The following is a 27,072-nucleotide window of genomic DNA, read 5'->3' as shown; positions in this document are numbered from 1 at the left end:
CGACTTCAGACAGAGCTTTTGAGGCTGCTGCTGCAGGGTGCGCGCATGACGCCTCCTTTCTTGTTCTCCCTCTGGTGGTTGTCGAATGTTAGTTGAGGAAGCGCTTGATTTGATATCTAGCAAAGCACGCATTTTAAATGTCAATGTCACCCACGTACAGGGTGGTGTAACAACGTTAGCCGAGGAAGGTGTTGCCCAATGCTCAAGGGACAACCGCTGTCTGCATGCCGCAACAGATTTGTGACTAGCGCCTTGCATCTGTGACCGGAGAGCATTGATCCCCATTGGAGCTACACTCATTTTCTTTTTACAGACTGAACTGTAAGCCTCCCGGTCATTTCCAGCAACGGGCTTCAACCAGGGCTTGAACTGCTCGTGTTCCAACCACGTGTCTGCGAATTTACACTTCCCCATTGCATATTCCTTTACAGCCATATAAAGAATTAATAGTGCGATACTTGCAGCTAACCGTCCTCTACAAGGAAGATTTGATAACGACAAGCGCTATTCGTGCCGCAGTCTCTTGCTCGAGACAAACGTTGCCTAGCCACGCCGCTCGAGCACTATCCCCGCTTGAATGCCAGGTATTTTGTTGCGCTGCTGTGAGGACTAGAATAAATTAATTCACATAAACTTTAAACAATATTTGGACAAATATGCTATTCACATCAAAAAACATGAAAAAAAGAGGGCTCATAACAGTTTCACTGGGTAGTATTGTCTCCTGCAGGCAATGCGCCTATGAAAAATGGCCACACCGCGGCGGTGAATGGCACACAAAACAGGTTCACTAGTTAGCATATTCTCCTGCAGGCATGCGCCTATGGAGAATGGCCACACCGCGGCAGTGAATGGCGCACATAACAGGTTCACTAGTTAGCATATTCTCCTGCAGGCATGCGCCTATGGAGAATGGCCACACCGCGGCGGTGAATGGCGCACATAACAGGTTCACTAGGTAGCATATTCTCCTGCAGGCATGCGCCTATGGAGAATGGCCACACCGCGGCGGTGAATGGCGCACATAACAGGTTCACTAGGTAGAATATTCTCCTGCAGGTAATGCGCCTACAGAGAATTGCCACGCCGCGGCTGCGAATGGCGCACACAGATACTCTGAGGTCTGTAGAGGTCTAAACAGATTTATCAACTTTAATACTTTTCAAGACCCCGCGGATACCCTGATATAAATAAATTAAATTAATCACAATACAATAAATAAATAAAATCTCTGCCCATAGAGAGGAATTTTGGACCACAGCCATTTTGGGGGAGTCTTCATTAATGTCTGGCCAACCAAACCCAAGCGTCTTGACCCCATGGTCTTCATCGAATTCCTACAGAGCAGTGAATAGATCAAGCACAAATAACTTGATCATGCGTCAATGCTGCTACAATAGAAAAGCTATGAAGCCTCAATGATGACAGTCTTGCATAACATTTAGCTTGGCTTTAAATTTGCATATTGCTAAATTGTTGTCAAGGTGAGTCAGAGTAGATACGATAATGGAAGCAGTCTAACCAGAATTTGCCAACACACTCATTTAAATCCTCAACATGATCTTACCCTCTCTAATCTTAGAAGAACACATGTTCACGACAAGTCTGATGGATCTTGTCGAGACTTCTGAATTATCATTGCTAAGAATAATACTGCTCTGTTCTTTCTCCTATGATCAAATGCTTGCATCTCTCTTCAACCATCTGGGGACACCCTTGCTTACCAACAATGGTTGAAACTGCATGACGAGATCTCCTCAAAGCTTCGCCATTCCTGCCAGAGCTGAGGCCTAACACCTGCATGTTGTTCCCTGCACTCCCTAAGATGTGGCACAGCGATGACTGCAGCACTCCATCATCCATGCTACCCATATGCTATGTTGGACAACACAAGAAGGAACATTGACTCTCAAATAGCATCTGCACCCTTGATGTCTAATATGTAATCTCCGCTGCCTAATTCCATTGTTGCATGCCAGATCTCGGAGACCATCGCGTCTCCGCGTCTGGGGTAGTCGCAGGCATGCTCCGGACTCCGGCGCGGGGATGAGTGTTGTGTAGGGGCTGCACAGGTTGAAGGAGCTCCGTTGCCAGCGGTGATGATACAATGCGAACGAGGGATTCACGGCACCCTGGTCGTGGCATATATCGCGCTCCTGTCCATCCTGGGAGGGGGATCCCTAACATGTGGCTCTATCCGAGGTTTCTACATTTTCCCCTGTTTATAGGGGTTTTTTTGGTAGTTTTTCCTTACTCTTGTTGAGGGTTAAGGACAGGATGTCGCACTAGTTAAGCCCGATGAAACAAATCGTGTTTCGTGAAAATTGTCTGTACAAGCAAATATGTGAGCGAATAATGTGTATGTGTTTTGCAATTATATTAGTGCATTTCAGGTGGTTGCTGGGCTTAAAATAGGTAGTATATTCTCCCGCAGACAATGTCCCTATAGTGAATGACTACACCGCAGGGGTAATGGTGCACATAACAGTTTCACTAGGTAGCATATTCTCCTGCAGGTAATGCGCCTATGGAGAATGGCCACACCGCGGCGGTGGATGGCGCACACATAGCAGATACTGATTCGTACGTCAGGCTCCGAATTTGTGCAGTTTTGGGGGGTTACAAGTATTTGCTCATCACTCCCATAATTCCTGTGTAATCATATAGTGGGAGTGATTAAGTTGGAGCCTAGACGCCAAACACTAAATCTGTTGTAATGCTGCAATAAATGTTGACTGAAATGTTGCGACGCCGGCAAGCTAGTTCTGGCAGGCAACTCGAGCTGCACTGCGCCAATCATGCGACATACATCATATGACATACCTCACTCTCCATAACCATCTATGGTACACACCCACCTTATCAGGTGGTCTATTTAACCAGAGAGACATTTCCCATCAACTCCTCTTGCTCGCACTGCTGCTGCAGTATTGCCACCTTTTGCTTCAGTCCCTCCACCACCCCAGCATCCACCTGTAGGCTCCAACAGGGGGGGTTACAAGTATTTGGTCATCACTCCCATAATTCCTGTGTAATCATATTGTGGGAGTAAGTTGGAGCCTAGACGCCAAACACTAAATCTGTTGTAATGCTGCAATAAATGTTCGAACGTGAATTGTCTGACTGAACTGTTAATGTGACAGTTCTGAACACGACTAAACCCACAACTACCACAGCAACTGTAGTAACCAAAGTAGTTATAAATAATCAATAGTAAGGCTCTGTTCAACATATATATGCTTGAAAATGAAAAAAAAATCATTTAGTTTTTTCGTTGTAATTTTAGACTGTACGGTAAACATGCTGTGAATGATCTAGACTTAAATAACAGTTTCTGTTGTATTATTGGAAAATGGTCACTACGACAGATGTGAACACTAAAACAGTTTCAACAGCTGTAACAAGTAAGTGTCCCACTATGCTATAACAAGGGGGTCAGTGTTTGACTTCATGAGCGGAAAGTCCACTAACTGGACGGTTGGCTGTCCAATCCCTGGCTCCTTCAGTATGCATTTAATCGTGTCCTTGAGCAAGTCAATGAACCCCAATTTGCCCCAGTGTGTGAATGTAGTGTGAAAAAAAAGCAGCAAATATAGTAGCGCTCTTTTAATGCACGTGTGAATGGATGAATGCAGCATTTGAATGGTTGATTAATTGAACAGATAATCTAAGCATGAACCCACGTTTCATTAAGCATTTACATGTTTGTAAAATGATCTTTGCAGATTCAACACTTACAACACATATGATCACCACACACCACTAAAATAATTTTACAACACTTTTTCAAAATGTCCTTAATATTTGTCTGTTATTTATCCTCATTTTATAGATTTTACCGTAACCAAAAACAAGTGGTGTTTTTTTTTGATATAAGGGAAAACACTGATTAAAATCATACAGTAATCTTTATGCATTTAACTTATCTTGAAATTTGTCTTTACCACAGGGAAATATACTTAATTGTCCATTTCTCCCCCAGATTCAACATCGGCTACAACACATGTTAACACCACAACATCGTGTTGTGGCAATTTCCACAATAATCCCACTACCAACGAGGAAACGAGACTCAAAACTCTCTTACAGTATTGTCACACTTTAATGCTCAGAGCATGGTGCACACCACAGGGTTTAGTTGTAGTAATGCACACCAGATAGGAAACAGTTCACTGTCTTTATACATTGGCTAACCACTCCCAGGGGGTGTGTTAATCAGTCAAAGGCTGAGATCCTTCGGTCACATGAATACTTCACAATGGCTACAGGAGGCAATCAAGGCAATATGCATTCAGTGGCTACAGAAAACACATGATCAAAGAGAGGAAGCAGACTAATAAATTGAGTTACCACAGGAGTCATAGCATAATCAAAGAACAGTCAGACGAGTAAAACATTCAGTTCCTGCAGGAAAAGCAGGATCAAAGATACATTGTCTAGAGGAAATCAGGTTACAGTGGCTATGTTAATCAGGTCAATACACATTCAAATAGTACAGGATGCAGCATGATAAAGGCCACATCGTCATTCTATCATGATCAAACAGACGGGAAACACACGCCATTACAATCGGCTACAAGTAAGTATTCAACAACTACCTGTTCCAACAACAAAGGTTCAACCCAGTAATAGTATAGTGTTCCTAATAAAGTGAAGCTTGTTGAATGTATGGATGAACAATCATGGTTACAGTGGTCTCTATTAGTACATTGTGGTTACTGTTCAATTTTTATTTAACATTTAATTTATGGCTATAACCTAACTTGCTACAACAAATATGACCACGGCAACAGCTGCAACACCACCTGTAACAAGTCAGTTATTTTTTAATGATTTTACAAATGCCCTACATTTTTGTCTGTAGTACATCCTTATATATCAGATTTTACTTTTACCAACACTAACAACTGGTGTTAGTGGTTGGTTTTCAAATAGCTTTTTAATTTAACATCTGCTCCAACAGATTTTAACACCACAACAGTAACACCAACAACAGTTGTAACAAATAAATGTTAAAAAATACATATAGTCACCTGAGTTTGAACAACAAAGTCATTAAAATAAAATGTTGTTTTTTTTTACAATGAAACTGCACTAGCAAATGTCCAAAAGTTTCTATAAATGAGTTACTCTTTGCAGATTCGACATCTGTTTCTACAACAGTTATGAACACTACAACAGCTACTACACCTTTGCCAAGTGAGTGTTTGAGAAAATATGACTATACTTTGTTTGTTACAACACATTTGAATGCAACACATAACTTCACCCTCCACTGTCATTATGAGTAAATTTTTAAAGGGGACATATTATGCAGACAAAGGGATCGTTTGGAGCTGTAGCTTTGGAAGCTAACACTGCTCTCTCCCCCCCTCCTCCTCCTCGCGTCTCCCGCGGCCGGGGACTTTTCTTTTCCAGTTTAACACATAATTGTAGAGATAATATAAAAATGTTAAATGATCAAACTCCACAGTTTTTCAATATTTGCAGATTTAACACTTACAACACATATGAACCCCACAACAGCTGCAACAACTGTAACAAGTCAGTGGTTTCAAATAATTTTACAACACTTTTTAAAAATGTCCTTAATATTTGTCTGTAATTTATCCTCATTTTATAGATTTTCCCGTCACCAAAAACAAGTTTTTTTTTATATAAGGGAAACACTGATTAAAATCATAGAGTAATCTTTATGCATTTAACTTAACTTGACATCTGTCTTTACCATAGTGAAATATACTTAATTGTCCATTTCCCCCCCAGATTCAACATCAGCTACAACACATGTTAACACCACAACAGTAACATCAACAACAATGGTAACAAGTAAGTATTCAACAACTACCTGTTCCAACAACAAAGTCATTGCTTTCAAATAATCTCACTGTCCAAAAGTTCCTATAAATGAGTTACTTTTTGCAGATTTGACACCTGTTGCTACAACAGTTATGAACACTACAACAGCTACAACACCTGTGCCAAGTGAGTGTTTGAGAAAAGATTACTCTTTGTTTGTTACAACACATTTGAATGCAACACATATAACTTCACCCTCCACTGTCGTTATGAGTAATTTTATGAGAATGGAGAGGCTCACTCTTGCACAGCTGATTAAAACATGTCAAATAGTCAGATTTTGTTTTTCAGTTTAACACATAATTGTACAGAACATTTTCAAATGTTCAGACTACATAAATGAAGTGAAGACCATAGTTATAACAATACCAACCAAATTTGAATTATCGCTTTATAATAACAAATTATGTTAAAATAATGAAATAGTCATTGTTAAAATTCAAGTCATAATAAAAAGTAGTGTGAAATATGTCCATAGTAACAACACTCACTGCGTTGTAATTTTTTTCTGTGAAATGTCACTACTGTACATTTAAGGCCGTTTTTGATTATGTCTATTTAAATATATTTCCAGCTACTGATGCAACCAGCCAAAACAGCACAATTAGCTCAACAGCACCAGACGTTCCACCCACAACCATTATAACAAATACGGGTAACACAGCTACAACTAATGTCCCTACCACAACTATGGCTGCTACCACGACCACTACCCCTACTACGATTGTTACCACGACTACGATTGCTACCACTGACACAACCCTCACCCGAACTATGGCTGCTACCACGATCACTACCGCTACCACGACTACCACCATGACTATGATTGCTAGCACTACCCCCACCACGTCCACTACCACCAGTGCACCAATGACAGCTAATAACCAAACAGGTATTGTTTTACTGAGAAAAACGTGTCATATTCTGTACATGTTCTTTTATTAAATTGCATTGACAAAGTGACAGTTGTCAAATTTTAATTACACAATTTGTTCGCCGTTTTTTTCTGTCTTTTTCATTAATCGTTTATTGAACTCTATCAGATTTCAGATGCAGTGACGCTCAGTATGGGACCGGCCGAGTAGGAGACCAAACAAGCATTGAGTGTGATAAAGGTCAAGCAGGGAAAAGGCTGGCGGAATGTCAGAAAACGGGCGAGTGGAAACTGGTCGTATACAGCTGCATTGTAATAGTAATCAATCAATTACTGATCGAGTCACAGGTAGGTGAGCTACTGATCCATCAAACTGCTTCCTATTTGTTGATCAATACTGATGTTTCCAGAGCTGCCAACTTTTCAAAAAACTTAGTGTGTTTTTTTGCATCGGGGTTGACCAAAATTTTGCCGCGCACGCAGCCACACACGTTGGTGGCTCAAATATCAGGGAATTGGAATTAATTTGGCGTTGTACCAATGTTGTGCCCTGCATTCTGGTGGTTTGTGGGGCCCAAAGTCGTTGATAGGGGCGGCCTACTGGAGATGGACAACATTCTTTACATTCTGTGAAGCATAGACATAGATGAAGGTCCGACCCGCAGGAAATTTTGGTTTAAGTGGATGATATTTCCTGCATTCTAGTGGATTTTTGGGTGGTATGCTAAAGATGTGCAATACCTGAACTCATTCTGATTCATGTTCATCTGATCATGACTTGTAGGGCCTTCTAGACTTGAGCTGAACATTCAACCAGAAAACTATTGTTGTGCCTCAATTACTGTCTATGTACCACAATATAGCCTAATTAATAGACCTGTGTTTAAGATTTGACCGAGGTAGGTTGATTGACGTTTTGATTACAATCGTATTCAACTAATTCTTAACTGAAACCTAACCTATATTGTTAATACTTGTATTCTTAAGGGCAGTTAATGATTTATGTTCAGCAAAAAATTACACAAGATTAGTTAGGGAGAAATGTTTTTCATTATTGAAAGCCTCCCACCACAAGTTCCATCAAACAAAAAAGTGCAACATATAGAACTTCTACAGTTGATGCTCCAGCCAGAGCACGCCTCTTCTGGCCCTGCTGTTGGATTGGGGGAGTCTCTTCTGTCTCCTCCCACACATTGGGAGGTATCAGGGCTCCGAGCTCTCTTTCCCACTCCTCTTTTAGTGCATCTCATATATTTGCGAGACAATGTAGCGTGGATTGGGGAACAGATTAAATAAACTCTATCTTGTCGGGGTTTACCTTCTCGAAATTAGGGAGGTGTGTTCTGACATAATTCCTTATCTGAAGATACCTGAAAAACTGATTCCTCGGTAAATTAAACCTTTCTTGGAGTTGCTGGAAAGAGGCAAAAGTCCCCTCTATGTATAGGTTACCAACACTACAAATCCCCAATTGTTTCCAGGTGGAAAAGGCCTCATCCAGAGCCGAGGGAGTGAAAGAGGGGTTTGCAGTTAAAGGTAGCAGTAATGAAACTAGGGATGAGCGAGTACAGCATTATCTGTATCTGTTAACCATATGAATTATCCGTATCCGTACTCGGAGTGGGCGGGGCCTAACCCGGAAGTGGGTGTGATTTAACCCGGAAGTGGGCTGGTTCAACATAACTTTCTTTTTTAACTTTGAATATTTTTTAGGATTTTTTTATTTTTTTTAAATTTATTTCCACACCAGGTGTGTGTGTGTGTGTGTGTGTGTGTGTGTGAGTGAGATGCGAGGGACGTTCGCTGTCTCCCGGAGAGATGAACACTCTGTGTTTTTGGTGTGGAAGGACGTGAATTGTGTTCGTTCGCAGGTCGTGCAGACTGGTTTTGTTGTTTTCACTTTACATTAACACTTAAAGTTTAGTGCAGTGTAATTGTTTGCCGTGATAATTAAATGCCAGTGTGATAATAGATGACAATTTCAAACCATACAAACTGTCATGTTGTACTGTATTTAATAGAGGTTTACTTTACTGTAAAGTAGGTGTGGATGTAAAGTGAAGATGGCAGGACCAGTCATTGTGACTTGTGAACGAGTGTGGTTCGCGTCTTTCTGTGCTGGGGACACGGAGTGTTCGTTTCTCCGGGAGACAGTGAACGTCCCTCACATCTCCAGCGCTCCTCTACTGAGCCAATGCAGGTCTCGTGAAAATTTTTCCAAAGACTCGTACCCGAAGACCCAGTCGGGAAATGAACGAATCATTTCTGCTTCCTTGACTGAGCCTATGGAACAGTCCCGATGCGCAGTGAACCTGAGAGACAGAGAGCTGTTCTGTGAGTGAGTGAGCAGAGCCGTGTGTGACGGGAGGAGCGCTGTGACTCTGTGTGAGGATTTTCATTCAGTCCGAGCACAGATAATGACTCCGATTACTCGTATTATACTCGTAATCGGCAAAAGTGCTTTATCCGTACCGGATACTCGTTTCAGCCGAGTATCCGGCTCATCTCTAAATGAAACTGCCTTAAGTTTGAAATGATTCCTCAGTTGTTTCCAAATCTTAATTAAAGCATAAATTACAGGGTTATGTTTAAAACAAAATCTATTGACTGGGGCGGGAGATAGTACAACAGCTCTAATAGAATAAGGTAGACAGTCTTCCCGTTCCATCTCTAGCCCATCATAGGGTATTGGGTTGTCATCTAACCAATATGCCATAGAGCGTATCCCAGTGGCCCAGTAATATAAAATAAAATTAGGCAGTGCTAGCCCCCCATTAGTTTTGTGTTTACAAAGATGGTCCTTCTTTATTCTATGAGACTTGTAATTCCATACAAAGGGGAGAATGATTGAGTCCAATTTAATGAAAAAAGATTTAGCAAGGTAAATAGGTAGGTTTTGAAAAAGATAAAGTAGCTGAGGGAGAAAGATCATTTTAATAGCATTCACTGTGCCCAGCAGAGAAAAGGTGGAGTGTTTTCCAAAATTGTATATTGTTTGCTAACTTATTTAACAGGGTGGGGAAGTTGGCCTTGTAAAGATCATTATACTTCTTGGTAATTACTATTCCCAAATAAGTTAAACTGTCTGATGCTATTCTGAGAGGAAACTGTTTGAGCCAATCTTGATCTGTAATTTGTACTGGTAGTAGCTCGCTTTTGCCCCAGTTAATCTTGTACCCCGAGAAACTACCAAACAGTTGAAAAGTTTTCAAAATTGAAGGAATTGTAATCCTAGGCTGCATGGCAATTAACAAAATATCGTCCGCGTACAATGATATTTTATTCTTGGTGTATTCTGTATTGTAACTAGAGATGAGCCGGATACTCGTCTGAAACGAGTATCCGGTACGGATAAAGCACTTTTGCCGATGACGAGTATAATACGAGTAATCGGAGTCATTATCTGTGCTCGGACTGAATGAAAATCCTCACACAGCGTCACAGCGGTCCTCCCGTCACACACGGCTCTGCTCACTCACTCACAGAACAGCTCTCTGTCTCTCAGTCACTCAGGTTCACTGCGCATCGGGACTGTTCTAGGGCCCTATGAAATCCGTTTTGTTTTTTTCCAAATTCCGTTTTGTTTTTTTCCAAATTCCGTTTTTTCCGTTTTCATTTTCATGAATTCCGTTTTTACACTTTAAGCTATTTAAATCATCAGAACGAGTGTCAAATAAGTGCGAACGAATACATTTATTAAAACATCACAACATTGCACTGTTTTCAGTGCTTCAAATAAGAACATTACATAAATAATAAAGTGCTTATAAACTTTTCACAGTGTCCTTAAAGTGTAAAAAATGCATAACTCAGGACTTGAGGACCCTTTTTGTAACAATAAAAAGTGCTTATAACCTGTCCTTCATTTTAACAAATCATAACTGTGAATAAAAACATTTAGTCAAAGCACTGTTTGAAGAATACATCAAACCAGGGGACAAACAATGCAGAATTAAATTAAATCTTAACCTGCAATAAAACATGAACTAGGAAAATCAACATCATTGATTTTCTAACAGTACTGTCCTTTTGAGCTTAACTCCTATGACTTCCATCTGTCACAGACATCTCCATTGAAGTACAGGATTGTCAGCCTCTTTGTGTTGAGCTCAGTGAGGGCCTCTCTCTTGTCTGTGAGCAGAGTCTTGTACTTGCTGAAACTCCTCTCACAGTCAACTGAGCTGACTGGGAAGTAGATGTAGGGCACTGCCACTTCTGCAACTCTTGGGAATCTTGACCTGATGCCCTTCCAGTAAGCAGCTAGCTCCATATCAGCTGGCAAGGGCTCCCTGGACACACAGTGCTGGAAGGCAATCCACTGCTCACTGAGCTCTGGTGATGGATTTGCCGTTGGTTTCAGTGTGTTGTAGGCTTCAATCGACTTTTCCATAGCTGGAGCCTGCCTTGGATCGAACACCCTTACCAGCCTGTAGACCTCTCTGGCTGGATGTATGTCCCAGTGCTTTGAGAACTTGGTGAAGGCCAAGTGGAAAGCATCATGGAGACTTTCAAGCACCACATTCCTCTCTCTAACACCCATCTTCCTCAGTAGCTCATCGGTCTTCGCACCAAAGCCACATGTTTTTGCCGTTCCATTAACTAGGTAAGAGCCTAGATCCTCCATTATGTTGTAGGCAGACACTGCTGTGGGACGGTGGGTTCCCTCCAGGATTGCCAGAGTTGTCATCAGTTTGGAGCAGCCCTCAGAGATGAAGGTTAGTTTGACAGTGAGGGCCTGCACCTTCTCCTCTGTATCCACCTGGCTGAGGATGTTTGTGACTGCCATGGATGAGGATTTTTCTGCCAACAAAAACTCTCTGTACAGATGAACATGCTCTGCATGGTACTTCACTGCCTCAAACCAGCTGTTCCACCTGCTGCTCACTGCTTCAGGAGGAGTCTTTGTCTGCGCAAACTCCCTGTTAACGAGGAAGCTCACCCATCTTCTCTTTCTGGCAGGCTTCTTGAAGAAGACAGATCTCATCCATGTAACAAGTGATGCAGCTTCAGAGAAGTACTTGTAGTGCTGCCAGGTCTCACCCACCAGATTGATGATGTGGCAGAGACAGGTTACATGGACACTGTTGGGCATCACTCCTTTCAGGACCTCCCTGTATGCCTTCAGACAGTATGCAGCATTATCTGTGACCACTGCCCAGGCATCATTCAGGTCCAGGTTGTTGCTGTAGAGGGAGGCTAGTATAGCTTGGGAAAAGGTTGAAAAGTTGCATCTGTCCAGGAAAACAACATCCAGCAGAAAGTACTGGTTTTCAACACTTGCAATGAAAGATAACATAAAGAAAACTACTTATTTAAACCAAAATGTATATTCTACTCAACTTATTTGAACCTAAAATAATATTCTGACAAAATAAGTGTTTATTTAAAGCAAAGCAAATACTGCAAAATACAGCTGCAGACATTATGAATTGCTATTATTTCAACAGAAGAGGTCGTCCTTATCATATTTTACATGGGGACAATTAACATAGCTGAGTACAAAAACAACGCTATAGTGGCAAAGTCACGCCCCTTCCGGTAGAGCCCATGGGACCTTCTCTACAGCCTCTACAGCCTTTAACTGAACAATTGCACAATAAACGGTCAAACTCTTGACATGAAAAATTATAATTTAAATCCACGGCATATAAAGACTTGGACCAGAAAATAATTACTTTCTCTCCATTGAAACCCATTCATATTTTTCGATCTCATAGGTCCCATGGGCTCTACCGGAAGGGACGTGACTTCGCCACTTAACAGGCTGCTAAGTTAACTCACCAATGACGATGTTTAGGACGCTACAATCCCGTGCATCCGTTGTTTCATCCACAACCACAGCGAACTTCTTCCCCCTGATCTGCTTTAAAACGGCAGTCATGTGTTGATCAAACACTCAAGGCAGGTGAGTCTGGCGGAGGCTGCTGGCATTTTGGGGGAGCGCTCCTCCGTGTTTACAGTGTTTGACTAGAAACGGGCGTAACTTTTTTAGCTTCTCAAGGGGGATGTCAGATGCGGCGCACACAGCCACAAAGTCCTCAATAAACTCCACTCTTAAATCTGCTGAGCTGATTGTAGGCGTAATTGTGGTTTGTAGGAGCGGGGGCGGGACCTATTGTTTGCATCCCCGCTAACTAGGCTGGAGTGGTGGACCGGGTGTTTTTAGCATTGTTTTGGGAGTGACTGCTAAACATTCAGTGAGGTTAATGTCACCTGTATTGTTTCCCTTTCTCTCGAAACTGAATTTCACCAAAATAATGGCGAATTCCGCTGCATTCCGTGTTAACAGTAGATTCCGTTTTTATTGTCCGATTCCGTGATTCCGTCCGCGTTTTCGTTATCGCGGAAATCATAGGGCCCTACTGTTCCATAGGCTCAGTCAAGGAAGCAGAAATGATTCGTTTATTTCCCGACTGGGTCTTCGGGTACGAGTCTTTGGAAAAATTTTCACGAGACCTGCATTGGCTCAGTAGAGGAGCGCTGGAGATGCGAGGGACGTTCGCTGTCTCCCGGAGAAATGAGCGCTCTGTGTTATTGGTGTAGAGGGACGTGAGTTGTATTTGTTCACGGGTCATGGTGACTGGTTTTGTTGTTTTCACTTTACATTTACACTTACTTTACAGTAAAGTAAACCTCTATAAATACAGTACAACATGACAGTTTGTATGGTTTGAAATTGTCATCTATTATCACACTGGCATTTAATTATCACGGCAAACAATTACACTGCACTAAACTTTAAGTGTTAATGTAGAGTGAAAGTAGCAGGGCCGGTCTGTGTGACTTGTGAACGAATGTGGTTCGCGTCTTTCTGTGCTGGGGGTGCAGAGTGTTCATTTCTCCGGGAGACAGTGAACATCCCTCGCATCTCACTCACACACACACACACACCTGGTGTGGAAATAAATTAAATAAAAATAAAAAAATCATAAATTTTTTTTATAGTTAATAAAGAAAGTTATGTTGAACCAGCCCACTTCCGGGTTAAATCACACCCACTTCCGGGTTAGGCCCCGCCCACTCCGAGTACGGATACGGATAATTCATATGGTTAACAGATACAGATAATGCTGTACTCGCTCATCCCTAATTGTAACCATGAATATCTGGATGCGAACGAATGGTCTCGGCCAGCGGTTCTATGGCTAACGCGAACAGTAGAGGGCTTAGTGGGCAGCCCTGCCTCGTGCCCCTACCCAGCCGGAAAGGGTCAGAAAGAGTTTTATTAGTAAGTATTCTGGCCCGGGGGCTATTGTATAAGAGCTTAGTCCAGGACACAAATGTATCACCACAGTTGAACTTCTGCAAGACCGAGAATAAGTATGCCCATTCGACCCGATCAAATGCTTTTTCAGCATCTAAACTTAGGATAATAAGGTCCTTTTGGGAGAGTGCATGATATTAAGAAGACGTCTAAAGTTATGGAAGGCATTTCTTTGCGGGATAAACCCAGTTTGGTCTGGATGAATCAGCTTGCACATAAATACATTAAGTCTTCTGGCCAATGTCTTGGCTAGAATTTTTTAATCCGAATTTAATAACGAGATTGGCCTGTAAGAACCCACTTCTTCCAAATCTTTCCCTTTTTTGGGAAGGAGGGTAATAGTTACTTCGGTCAGTGTCTGAGGCAATATGCCATCCTCGTATGATTGAATGTACATTTTACGCAAGTAAGGAGCCAGTAATCCCCCAAACCTCTTGTAAATCTCATTGCTGAGTCCATCAGGGCCGGGACTTTTACCATTTTTTATTGAACCAATGGTTGTTAGAAGCTCTTTACATGTGATGTCTGCCCCTAAGGTATCGCGGTCCGCTTGACTCAGTGACGGGAGATCACATTTATCTAGAAATGTCTGCATTGTTTCTCCTACAGAATCAACCTCAGAAGTGTGTAGTGTTTGGTAAAACTGTCTAAATCTGTCATTAATATCCTTGGGAGACGTAAGGACATTTCCTGAACCAGACTTAATTTTTTGGATAGTCCTGTCGTTCTCAAGTTTCCGTAGTTGTCTCGCCAGTAATTTGTGTGGCTTATCACCGAATTCAAAATATCGCTGTTTTGTAAAAATAAAGGCTCTGCAGATCCTATCTGATAAAATCTTGTTAAGTTTAAATTTAAGAGTCGATATTTTAGTATGTTTTTCTAATGAGGGGCGCAAAGCGTTCTCCATATCGAGTTGGCGGATTTCCTCTTGAAGTTCAAGTTGTTTTGCCTTGTTGCGCTTCTTGAGAGACGATTGATAAGAAATAATGTGCCCTCTCAAGTAGGCCTTAAAGGTTTCCCATAGCAGTGTAGGAGATGTGTTTTCAATGTCGTTAGTTTCAAAAAATAACTTAATGTTTGATTCCAGATATTCACAGAACCTTTTATCTGTGATGAGTTGAGGATTGAATCTCCAATTTCTCTGGGCAGGTGCCTTCTCAACAAGCTGTAATGAAAATGATATCGGACTGTGGTCGGAGATAATAATATTGTGGTATTTTGCATTGTAGGAAAATGGCATTAATTTACCATCAACCAAGAAAAAGTCTATCCTGGTATAGCTATTATGTACTTTAGAGTGAAAGGAGTATTCTTTACCAGTAGCATTAGAAATCCGCCACACATCAAAAACATTCATATTATCAATATAAGATCTCAGAAGATTAGAGGCCTTGGAAGGTTCCACCCTCTGTGGAGAAGACCTATCCAAGTAAGCGTCCAAAACTAGATTAAAATCACCACCGATTATTAGATAAGTACTGGAGATATCTGGAATCAGATTCAAAACCTTTTTGAAAAATTCTGGATCGTCATTATTTGGTCCATATATATTTAATAATGTTACAGGTGTAGAGTGAAATTCCCCCACAACCATGACATATCTCCCGTCTTTATCTGCTATTGTAGACAGATGTTTAAAGGGAACCCCCCTACGGATTAAGATGGCTGTGCCACAAGCCTTTACTGAAAAGTTGGAGTGGTAGATATGTTGTATCCACCTACACCTGAGCCTAGCATGCGAGTCGTTCTCCAGGTGGGTTTCCTGTAAGAAAATGACATCAGCCTGCAAGGATTTGAGGTGAGCGAGCACCTTGCCTCTTTTAACCGGCTCGTTAACACCATTAACATTCCATGAGCAGAATGTTATATCATCTCTCTTGTTATTTTTATGCATTACGTAGGGTGGTTGCAGGCATCCATCCTTAGACTCTCTCCCCACTCCGCTGGATATGTGTAACTATGAGTTAAATGACACTCCATCCGCCCTCCCACCCATTCCCGCCCCCCTCCCACCCAAGACACAGATAAACAGAAAAACCAAAACATCAGAAATGAGTAGTCTAACCTCTCTAACAGAGAAGAAACTCTAACAACCGATTGCAGTTGAACTCTTAATCCTACAGTAGCTAGTAGGCCTACAGTTGTTAAATTCCCAACAAAACCTATTCAGTTACAAAAGAGATTAAATATCCCCCATTAACAGCACTGAAATAAATGTAAACTTCCACGTCTTAGCAGACCTTATTGAAATAAACACAGAACACAAAACTCTGGGGCTTACACTTATTCATAAACCCCTAGGATTAACAAGGTGTCCCCTCCTCTGAGTGATTTAAAGCCATGCTGTCTTTGCTGTGCAATAACGTCCAAGGAAATAATGTGATTGTTCAAAAGTTAAATTGTTTAAACCACCAAATGAAATATGAATTCTAGCAGACATGCAGGCAGAAATCAAATAAATAAGTAAACTAAATAACAATTTTTAAATAAATATTTCACATTATAATAGGGAGGAGGGGGAACCGAAATCACAATAATACTGATTGTAATATCAAGGCATCATTGTGTTTCTCATACTCTCAAATTCAGTGACCATTCTGTCAAAGTAATATTATTACCATGGTTGTGGCTATGTTATTTTCATGTAATTGTCCATAGGTGTTTTTTAACATTACCTCTGGTCTAGTTGTCATTTACCTCCAGTCTCTGTCAGAAGTGACTGGGCCTTGCTCTTGGATGTGCACCTCAGGTACGACCCTGACCGAAGTGGCGTTCAGCATACAGACGGGCCTCTTCAGGATCTGTGAACGTGGTCTCTTTACCATTATGTGTCACTCTCAACTTGGCTGGGTATAGGAGACCAAATTTAACTCAAGGCTGGTTTCGCAGCAACTTCCTGGCCGGAGTGAAGGCGGCTCTGCGTTTTACTACAGTGGGTGGAAAGTCTCTGAAGACTTGGATTCGCTGCCCTCGAAATGTGAGACTTTTGGACTTCATGACCTTCTGCAGGATGCTCTCCAGCGCGTGACAGTAGTGCACCCTTGGAATCAGGTGCCGAGGTGGCTCGTTGTCCCCGGGACGCTGTCTCAGGGCTCTGTGGGCTCGGTCGATCACTGGTTTTTCATCCAGCTGTAAAACCTCCACAAGCAGCTGGGCCACGAAATTACTGGGTTTCTGGCCCCCTTCCGCCCCTTCTTTCACTCCCGCGATTTTCAAATTCTGACGCTTGGATCGTCCCTCCAGGTCCAAACACTTCTCTGACAGTTGTTCAACTTGGCTGTGTAGCTGCTTTACTGTAGCTTCGAGGTCCACAACAGCATCAGAAGTAGCATTAGCATTAGCTTCTAAACTTTTCAGCGTCTCACTTTGGGAGTCTAGCCGGCCATTTACCACAAAAGATGCGGCGCCACTTTCTGCTTTCAGAGCGGCGATTTCAGATCTCAAAGCCGTACTCACAACAGCAATCTTCTCCTCAATCTTGTCGCAAATGTCCGACTTAGCTTGGGACAACTCCGCTTGCAGTGATGCTATGGCGGCCAGCAGAGCCTGGATGTCTGTTCGGCGTGCTCGGCGCCGGGTCCCCTCCCTCACTCTGGACCGGTGCTTCAGTCGGGCCTTCATCTTCGTTCTGCGTTTCCCAGGACTTCCCCGCTCGCGTCGGCATTTTTCGCTGTGCAGTGGTCACTTGGAGAGTTTAGGATGAAAAGTAAGGTAACCGTTGGGTCGGAGGTTACACAGGTTTTGTTTTAAATGTTATTTTAACGTGAAATCTGTAGGAGCTACAGCGCGACGCGTCCTATCTCCTCATCGCTCCGACACGCCCCCTCTTCTGTCTTTTCTGACTTGGCTGGTTCTTTAAATAATATAATAGATTTCCCTTTTGTCCTGGGCCTGGCAAAGGTATTTTACGAGACATCTTTGCTACCTTAAAGAATTCAAAAGGTTTTTAATAACTCTACTCTCAGTTACAAAAACATGCTTACTTCTATTGCACAAATTTCCTGTCTTTATGTTAAATTCTTTGGAATACATCGTCTTACCTGTTCAAAGTGTTGTGTGGAAAAGTCTTCAGAGTGAGTCCTTTTCTTTGGCCTGTTGACAAAAAGATAAATGCTTGCGGTAAATTGGATGTCTATGCAGCGAATAGGGTTACAGATGCGCTCCTTAGCGCCATCTATCGTCGGGGTGAGTTTGAAAAGGAACCAACGGGTCTCGGCCCAAAATCTGATTTTTTTTTTGGCTTGAGAAATTGGATGTGTGGCGTGAGTGCGTGTGGAAACATGCAAGAGCGTGTGTCACACGGTGAAAGCGTGAGAGTTGTCAGCACTGTGTTTTCGTTTAGGGGCTGCAGAGCTCATTTCGATTCACAGGATGCAGGTTGGTTTTGGTAAACTTAGTCAAGTTCCAACATCTTACTTTAGTGAACAACACCCCTCTCAAGCATGTGTCATTTGACTGTTTTCTTAAGACAGTCTTTGAACACCCAAATTTGTGTCTTGATATTTAGAAAATTTGATGATGGATTAAACCTGTATGTAGGCCTGTCACAATAATTACTATATAGACTTATCGTACGATATATAAACATGATGTAGATCATTTTGTTGACCTTGATAACGTAATTGCGTTTACCTGCCAGCTCTTTTAAGAATGTCACCAACGTTTAGCTAGTTGCAGCTTCTCTCATCTGTGTGTCTGTCAGTGTCTGGGAGTGAGGTGGAGTTAGAACTAGGTATGAGCGAGTACAGCATTATCTGTATCTGTTAACCATATGAATTATCTGTATCCGTATCCGTACTCGGAGTGGGCGGGGCCTAACCCGGAAGTGGGTGTAAAAAAACAAAAATCTCCAAAGAACGGCAGAGAGAGGGATGGAGAGAGAGAGAGAGTAGCCAGACGCTAGAGTAGTCAGACACTCAATGCGTGAAGTAAAACAAAAAAAACTGTTTAAAAAATAAAAATAAAAAAATCTCCGACAGGCAGAGACGCAACGCGAGTCGCTTTCTACCAGCACCACGTCTGAACGAACCCACGTTTAACAGAACTCTACTGGTTAATAAGTAAGTACAAACTGAAATAAAAACAAACTTCAAGCTGAAGAAACACTAAACGTTAACGGAAAAGACCCGCGGACCTGAGTGACTGAGAGACAGAGAGCTGTTCTGTGAGTGAGTGAGCAGAGCGGTGTGTGAAGGGGAGGAGCGCTGTGACGCTGTGTGAGGATTTTCATTCAGTCTGTGATGGAACGCACCACTAGATTAGATACCATTTATGCCAGGCCTTTATTATGTGAAGGGAGCTGCGACTGAGAGGACGTGGGTCTGCCAGCTCCCAAGTGTAAAGTGTATTGATATTGTAATCATTAGTTTGGGCCATTGTGCTTATTTGTTTTCTTACTTTCAAGTGTTTGGTTTTTTCGCTCTTTTGTTTTATTTTTTATGTACTGCCTTGTAAGCTTCATTTTGGGGATAATAAAATACCCTCTTACACCGGCATCTCTAAGTACTCCTGAGAGTGATTTCCACCTAGCTCAGCCGCTCATCGTCATACCTACCTTTAACACAGTCCGAGCACAGATATTGACTCGTATTACTCGTATAATACTCGTGCTCGGCAAAAGTGCTTTATCCGTACCGAATACTCGTTTCAGCCGAGTATCAGGCTCATCTCTAGTTAGAACTCACTCACGTGCCCCAGACTGGTTCCACCCACACTCACTCATGCAGAGCAAAACAGAGGTTGAACCAGAAATGAGATGAAGTTAAAAAGAAATGGGGTTCATGCTTCATGAGAGAGGACAGCCCTTCAACGTGAATGAGGGGACCTGTAGAATTTGTTTAAGAACAGTGGTAACAAAAAGTGGGAAGACAGGGTTTCCACTTAATTCATTATTACCGCCGCTGTTTCAGGATTACACCAACACTAATCCCAAATTACTAAAACTTGATCGATCTTTGTGTTTGGTTTGATTCGGTCACACACTAATACACACACACACACAATCCGAGAGGAAACACTGGAAAACGAGCCTTATACAAATTAAACCTTAAAGTTCATCAAAAGCATAACCTTCCCATCCTGTTTACCGAGCTATTACCGATGTGTCCTGTGCCAATACTTATTCAACAGCAAATTTTGTGAACAGAGCCAGAGAGTCCATTTTATAAATTTTTTGGGTTGTATGGTAATATGTACTTGTATCTTTATGCTGTTTCATTATCATTGTATCAGTGGTAAAATGTTATCTAAATGATGACAATAATCTCGTTTTTTGCAATAGTTTCTTGGACATATTGTATGGGACTGTTTGTCCACATCAAAAATATTTATCCCTGCAAATTCACACGTTTAAAAAATGTTTGTGTCAAAAGCTTTAGCAGTTTTTCTTTCTTTCAGACTTTGGTTGTGGAGGGAGTGCCAGAATTTGTAGGGAATCTAAGTAAAACTGTCCAGAAAGAAAGACAGGACATTGAAAATTCAACTGCAACCATATCAGCCATCGTTGACATCCTAAACACTGTTGCAGAAGTTTCAACTAATGTCACTAAAACCATCATGCAGGTAAGTTTAACCTTACACTTTGTATTCTTTTAGTAAATGTGTATTATTTAAGCTAATGCACTGTTTGACATTTAGACGAGGGTGGACTTTCACAGAGACCTGTCTTCTGATCTACAGAATATCCTAGAGACTATTGATGTCATCATAGGTGAAGAATCAAGAGAGTCTTGGGTAATTTTGAATGCAAATGAAACCAGCAATTCCAGCTCGAAATTATTGGGTTCGTTGGAGAGACTCTCCAGTGATTTGGACGGAGAGTTTTCTGTGAGGACTCCAAGGATCCTGCTAAACAGAACAAAGTTTGATGACACCTTCATGGCATACCTGAACTCCAGCATCGTCCTAAACATTACACAAAACAGCATGAGCAATGTTTTTATTACCACCATCCTCCTCTCAACCCTTAATATTGTTATGCCGACCCGAAACCCAACCTTTAACATCAGCCCCTTCAATACCACCAGTAATGAAACTGCCAGTGATAATGCCATCAATGCAGCCGTGTTGCTTGTCAAAATAAATGCCACAGTTCAGAATGTCCTTCTGAGCTACGACAAGCCGAACAGCTCCTTGACAAATAACCCGCAGTGCGTCTTCTGGAACTTCACACTTTTTGATAATATTGGTGCTTGGGATGATGAGGGATGTACGTTTGTTTCCGACATAAACAACATAGTGACCTGCAGCTGTAACCACCTCACCTCCTTCTCAATTCTGATGGCAACGGACATCCCTCCATCTCTAAGAAAAGCCTTGGATATAATCACTTATGTTGGAGTTGGAATATCTCTGGCAAGCTTGGTTATATGTCTAGTTATTGAAGGGTATGTTTGGAAAGCCATTACCAGGAATAGCACTGCCTTCATGCGTCACGTTTCCATCGTAAATACAGCCCTGTCTCTGTTGATCGCTGATATCTGTTTCATCATTGGTGCCTCTGTAGCAAACAATCCCCAAGGGGGGGACTACGAACTTCCTCTTGGACCATGCAGCACTGCAACATTTTTTATGCATTTTTTCTACCTTGCTCTATTCTTTTGGATGCTCGTGTCAGGCCTTTTGCTCTTTTACAGGACGGTCATGGTCTTCTCGTACATGTCCAAGTCAATCATGTTGGCCATTGGTTTCTGTTTAGGATACGGCTGTCCTCTGATTATAGCTGTTATTACTGTTGCAGTCACAGCAACAGGGAATGGATACATCAGGAAATCCGAGGCTTGTTGGCTGAACTGGTTTGAGACAAAAGCCCTCCTGTCCATGGTGATACCGGCCTTGACCATAGTTTTCATCAATATTTTAATTGTAATTTGGGTCTTATACAAAATGCTGAAAAGAGGTGTGGGAGACGCTGCACAATCAGATGAAAAACACACCCTGGTGGTCATAACAAGGTGTCTGGTCATTTTGACTCCTTTATTTGGATTGACCTGGGGTCTGGCTGTGGGAACCATGGTATCATCAACAAATGAAGCAATCCATATTGCCTTTGCATTCTTCAATTCACTACAGGTATTTACAACCATTGAATTTCATGACATTGCTTTTGTGTTCTTTCATTCTGATGATTATGAAATTTGAATCTCTGATTTTCCTCAGGGTTTCTTCATTTTATTGTTTGGGGTACTTCTCGATTCAAAGGTATGTCGATTTTGGAATAGCCAATAATAGATCCTAGCATGTGTACACAGGAGGTAGCATTAGCAGCATGTTAGCAAAGAAAAAGCACCTTTTGGTAATGTGTGATTTTTGAATTTGAATCCTATAACAAGCCTCTATGTTGCATTTGTGCGTGTATAACAAGTTCATCAAATTAAGGGCATTGTGCCGCAGGTTGTTTTGAAATAAAGCTGTTCAGTTACAACAGGGAAAAGCACCTCCTGTGTACACATACCATTATTCACAGAAGATCTATACCACTCTATCTTCAATTCTATACTTTCTCTGGGTGAACAATAAGCATCTTCAATGTTAAATGCCACTAAATTATACACACTTATTTAAGCCTTTAAGACCATAGCTTGTATTCAGGTAATGTCTACACCCCCTACTCTTTTTTCTGCACACAAAATATGGAGTTATAGGCAGGGGGCATTTAAATAAGCTTTGGGAATATGGCGGTGTTCACCATCAAAATTCAACACTCCATTTATCAGCACCTCGATACATCATCAACAACGACAGGTTGTAATTATAAATCGCTTCATGCACTCACAATTTGTTCTGCACATACATGGGAGTATTATCCATCCTTTCAGTATACTGTTAGCAAGTTAAAAATCTCAAACTGCTCTTCAAGGGAAAGTTCATCCAAAAAGGAAAATTCAATCCTTATCTACTCACCGCTATGACTGTGGAGGGGTGTCAGGGCTACATCCTTGTACCCATATCGAATAGAATTGAAGTAACTGGTGACCACTTACACAACAGAAATAAACATAATATGCCTCCATACTGCTCTTGTGGTGTCATCCAAGTGTCTGTAAAACCCGACATTCAAATTTGACCCGATTAGCTTCATTTACACTAGGTTTTTAGCCTTAATGTCTTCTGTTATCCTCCTCTGGAGCCACGTTCCTGCATGGATCACATGAAGACACAACAGCTTAAACCACAGTGTACATGACCTTGTTGCTATTCCAATCTTTGGGTGAACTATCCTTTTAAGTACTAGCATAACTGATTACTAATACTGTTCATTTTGACATTGCCATCGTTTTGATTTTGCCTGCAGACGCGATCTCTCCTCGGAAGGAAATCACCTCGAACAAGCACTGGCTCTAATTCTACAAGGGTAAGTGTTGATTTTTTTGTTTTTCGTTTATGAAATGCTTAGAATGTTTTCAGGTTTTCTGGTTTTCAATGCATCCCAAATGTTGTTGAATCTACAGACGTGATATGCTCCAGAATTTGTTTCATTTTTCCTTCAATGACTTTACACATTTTTTTCTATGTAGAGTACAGGTGCTGGCATTTCCTCCTTGAGTGGAAACAATTTTATAGGCAGTATACTTGGAAGAAGATGTAAGTTTTTTCAAATTAAGCAGCTTTCCTGTTTATTTGAATGTGTTGTCTTATCAACAATGTGTATGTCTTTCAGATGTTTACCACGTTTCACAAACTACAAACCCAAACAGCAGTGGTGCAGCGGAGTCATTTAGTAATATATGAATCAATGGAACAAGCTGTGTAGGTAACATTTGTTTGATCATTCAAAATATCTATAAGATATCATGAATTTTCTGTAAAGTCAGAAACAGAAGTTATGAAGTCAGGAACAAAATAATGAGGTTTTAAAAGATAAAAAAGGCTTGAAGGAATGTTCATCGTAACATTCCTTCAAACATTTTTTATATATAATATATTAATATTTATATAATATATTAATATATATTGTGAATAAAACTGAAATAGTCATTGTTACAGCTTGCACCATGAGGGTTAGTCACACCTGAGGGACACTTTCACACTATTTCTCATCTGGGGCAACTTTTTGGCCGACAACTTTCAGTGTATCAACTGACCTGTATAATCCCCAGAGCTTCATTAATAAATAATTATTTATCACGCACTGGATACTCCTGCTTGTGCAGATACTGATTTTATTAGTTAATCTACATTCTTAACACCCATGACTAATTATTCTGACACTCACTGTGACTCAGATTTCATGAAAATGATGTGACAGCAGCTGCCTTCATTTCAAACATGGATGTGTGCCTATCGCCCTCATGTGGTCCTTCTGGGTATTGCTCTTTAATCAAACTGATAGATTTGCTCACATCAGATATTTTATGAGCAAAAATTCAAACGATAATAAACGATAAATAATACTAATAGAGATCAATGGGCACTATTCTGTCAACATTTTTTAATGTGAATTTGAAGTTTAACAATTTGGACACAGTTTTTTGCTCAAAGGTTGCATTCTAAATATTTTTTCCTGTTTGTAAAAATATGTTGTAAATTAAAATTGTACAGATATCTACATTATTTAATAAAAACAGATTATTACAGAGTTATGTTAAGAGTCATCCAGATTTCCTGTTAATGGCTTGAAGCGAGTAGAAGTTCCACATGTTGACTTTACCTGTCATTCAGAGATAAGTATTTTTGACCTGTTCATGTTAGTTCTTAGGAACATACTTAGAACATACTCTCTTTATGAAAGTCAAGTTACATAGTATGGGTTCTTAGAATGATCCGCGTTCCTACAGTAGCCAATAACTGACACACTGAACACAGGCTTTAGAGTTTTACATACTTTGACGGCCATTACAGTTTCTCCTAAACACTCCAAAAGGGATGTGAGGCAAGAGATACTCAGTTGGCTGCAATATATAACTTCACAACTAGGTGCAACTTAATCCTACACACTGAATCTTTAATCTATTGTTGATGTAAAGACATTTATTATAGCAGCTATTTCAACAACTACTGCTCTGCTCCGTTTTCCCCCCAGAGAAGAAAGACACTGTGCTCCGGCAGGTGCGTCTGGACCCATGCGACCTACAGCCCATCTTTGACGACATGCTGCACATCCTGAACCCAGAGGAGCTTCACGTGATCGAGGAGATCCCAGACGCTGAGGACAAGCTGGATCGCCTTTTTGAGATTGCCGGAGACAAGAGCCAGGAGGCCAGCCAGACGCTACTGGACTCGGTCTACAGCCACCTACCAGACCTGTTATGGTGGAGGAAGGGAATAAGGAAGCACACAGATCAGTGCAGGATTAATTTCCGTGTGAGGGGATGAGTCAGATATAGGGTTGTTCAGATCAGTTGTTAGATCTTACAGAGTCGGACTTGCCGCGTCATTCTGTCGCATGATCTGTCCCTATTTACCTTCCAGTGTCCCTCTTCTACTGTCTTGTTCATACACAATATAATTCCTCCAAAACACATCCACTGTGATACAGGGTCAATAATCACGGTGTGTTTTTTGGACACTTTTCTTAATTATGTCCAGCCTTGTTTAAGGTTAAGGTTATAACACAAGTATTCTGGCCTAGGCGGCTGTGGCTGAGGGGTAGAGTGGTCGTCTTCCAACCTGAAGGTCGGCAGTTTGGTCCCCAGTCTGACCCATCTGCATGCCGAAGTGTCCTTGGGCAAGATGCTGAACCCCCATAGAATATCAAAGTGCTGCAAATAGATGCACTGTATGAATGGGTGAATGTAAAACTGTACTGTAAAAGCGCTTTGAGTGGTCATCAAGACTAGAAAGACTAGAGTTTCAAGAGCCTCTGAATTTAGGAAAGTTTGGTATAAAAGGAGCTGAACATGTATCGACTACATTGATAAAAATTCTTTAAAAGCACTTTCTATATCTTAATTAGCCAATGCCTTCATATTTAAAGATTAACATCATTGTGTTTTTGTTGGTTATGCCAATCCTTCAATCAGGCTTCTCATGCCTTTAACACAGATCTTCAGCGTTTTGTAGGATTACCTTCTTTGTTTTTTGCAATGTATTACACCTGCATAAGTTGTAAATTCACCCAAAACTCTTTCCTTTCCCAATCTACGCACTGAGATAGGGCAGAGGGTCACTTACATTTTTCATGCTTCTTGTTATTCTTGTACTGTGAGCAGCAGCTCAACCCCAGTTTTCTGTGTGTCCACTGAAATCAGCCAGTCTGCAGAGATCGCTTATCAACACACATATGTTGTACTTATCCTCAAGTGTGAGACCTTTAAATGCAGCAGCTTATTGAGGTATAATACTGTGAAATAATGACTAAACTCAGCACCAAGTTTCAGCCGGCTAGATGTACGAGTACCCAGTGGCTCTATGACATGTTGTCAGATATGAGCCTGGTCATTAGGGTCTAGAAAAGAAGAAATGTTTCTCTTTTCTCTTGTGCACATTTGATTTGATTCATCATGGCTTCAGGCATGTTTTTTTATCTTCCTTACTCATATGAAATGGAACATACTTTCTCTTGATGGTCTGCTCTCTTGTTTGGTTATTTACCTTGTTACTGTTCTTAGTTGTACTTTTCATGTATCTGTAGATTACTTAAGTCGATTTATTTTGGGGTACTTCTCACTTTTACTCCACTACATATGTCAGCCAATATTGTTTAAACATTCAAGAGTAATAAATAAAAAGAGGGTTAGACCCCAGCAGCATCAGGGGTGAACAAAAACCTAAAATAATTTAGGAGGGTCAGCCGTTAATTAATATGAACATGTGTTTTCAGTAGCGTCATTTGCAGCATTATTTATTAATATGTCTGAAGCATTCTTGTATTAAACTAAATATACAGTAGGCTTAGTCAATGATGTAGATGAGTGCATCTGACAAGAGGAATCATTCAGCAAGTACCTTTGCTTTCAATACTTAAAGCACTTACTTGCTATCCTCAAGTTGAAAATTAAGAATGTGGTACTTTTTTGTCTATTTATTTGTACTTTTCCTTCAGTAAATTGTTGAAGTACTTCATCTACCGCTGTTATCATGTGGGTTCCTATAGTATATGTTAAGAAAAATGGCACAATGATGTTAAGTTAAAGAT

The 27,072-nt window shown here is 41.1% G+C and overlaps 1 protein-coding gene across 1 annotated transcript; it reads left to right on the top strand.

The window, feature by feature from the left end:
* The first annotated feature begins 6,633 nt into the window (after nucleotides 1-6,633).
* Nucleotides 6,634-25,082, top strand: LOC133024121 (adhesion G-protein coupled receptor F1-like). Its single transcript, XM_061091093.1, has 9 exons — nucleotides 6,634-6,751; nucleotides 6,903-7,081; nucleotides 20,394-20,558; nucleotides 20,676-22,067; nucleotides 22,155-22,196; nucleotides 23,290-23,349; nucleotides 23,513-23,579; nucleotides 23,656-23,744; nucleotides 25,018-25,082. The coding sequence occupies exons 1-8, from the start codon at nucleotides 6,634-6,636 to the stop codon at nucleotides 23,724-23,726; spliced, it is 2,094 nt and encodes a 697-aa protein (XP_060947076.1). The 3' UTR covers nucleotides 23,727-23,744; nucleotides 25,018-25,082.
* Nucleotides 25,083-27,072: the final 1,990 nt, after the last annotated feature.

This window comes from Limanda limanda, chromosome 18, assembly GCF_963576545.1.
Source record: "Limanda limanda chromosome 18, fLimLim1.1, whole genome shotgun sequence".
Lineage (NCBI taxonomy): Eukaryota > Metazoa > Chordata > Actinopteri > Pleuronectiformes > Pleuronectidae > Limanda > Limanda limanda.
This window is presented reverse-complemented; position numbering and strand designations above follow the sequence as displayed.

Coding starts and splice junctions, on each gene's coding strand:
- LOC133024121 (XM_061091093.1), top strand. CDS start 6,634: ATGGCTGCTACCACGATCACTACCGCTACCACGACTACCACCATGACT. Junction 20,559..20,675: donor TCACTAAAACCATCATGCAG/GTAAGTTTAACC, acceptor TCTGATCTACAG/AATATCCTAGAGACTATTGA. Junction 23,350..23,512: donor CTGGCTCTAATTCTACAAGG/GTAAGTGTTGAT, acceptor TTTTCTATGTAG/AGTACAGGTGCTGGCATTTC.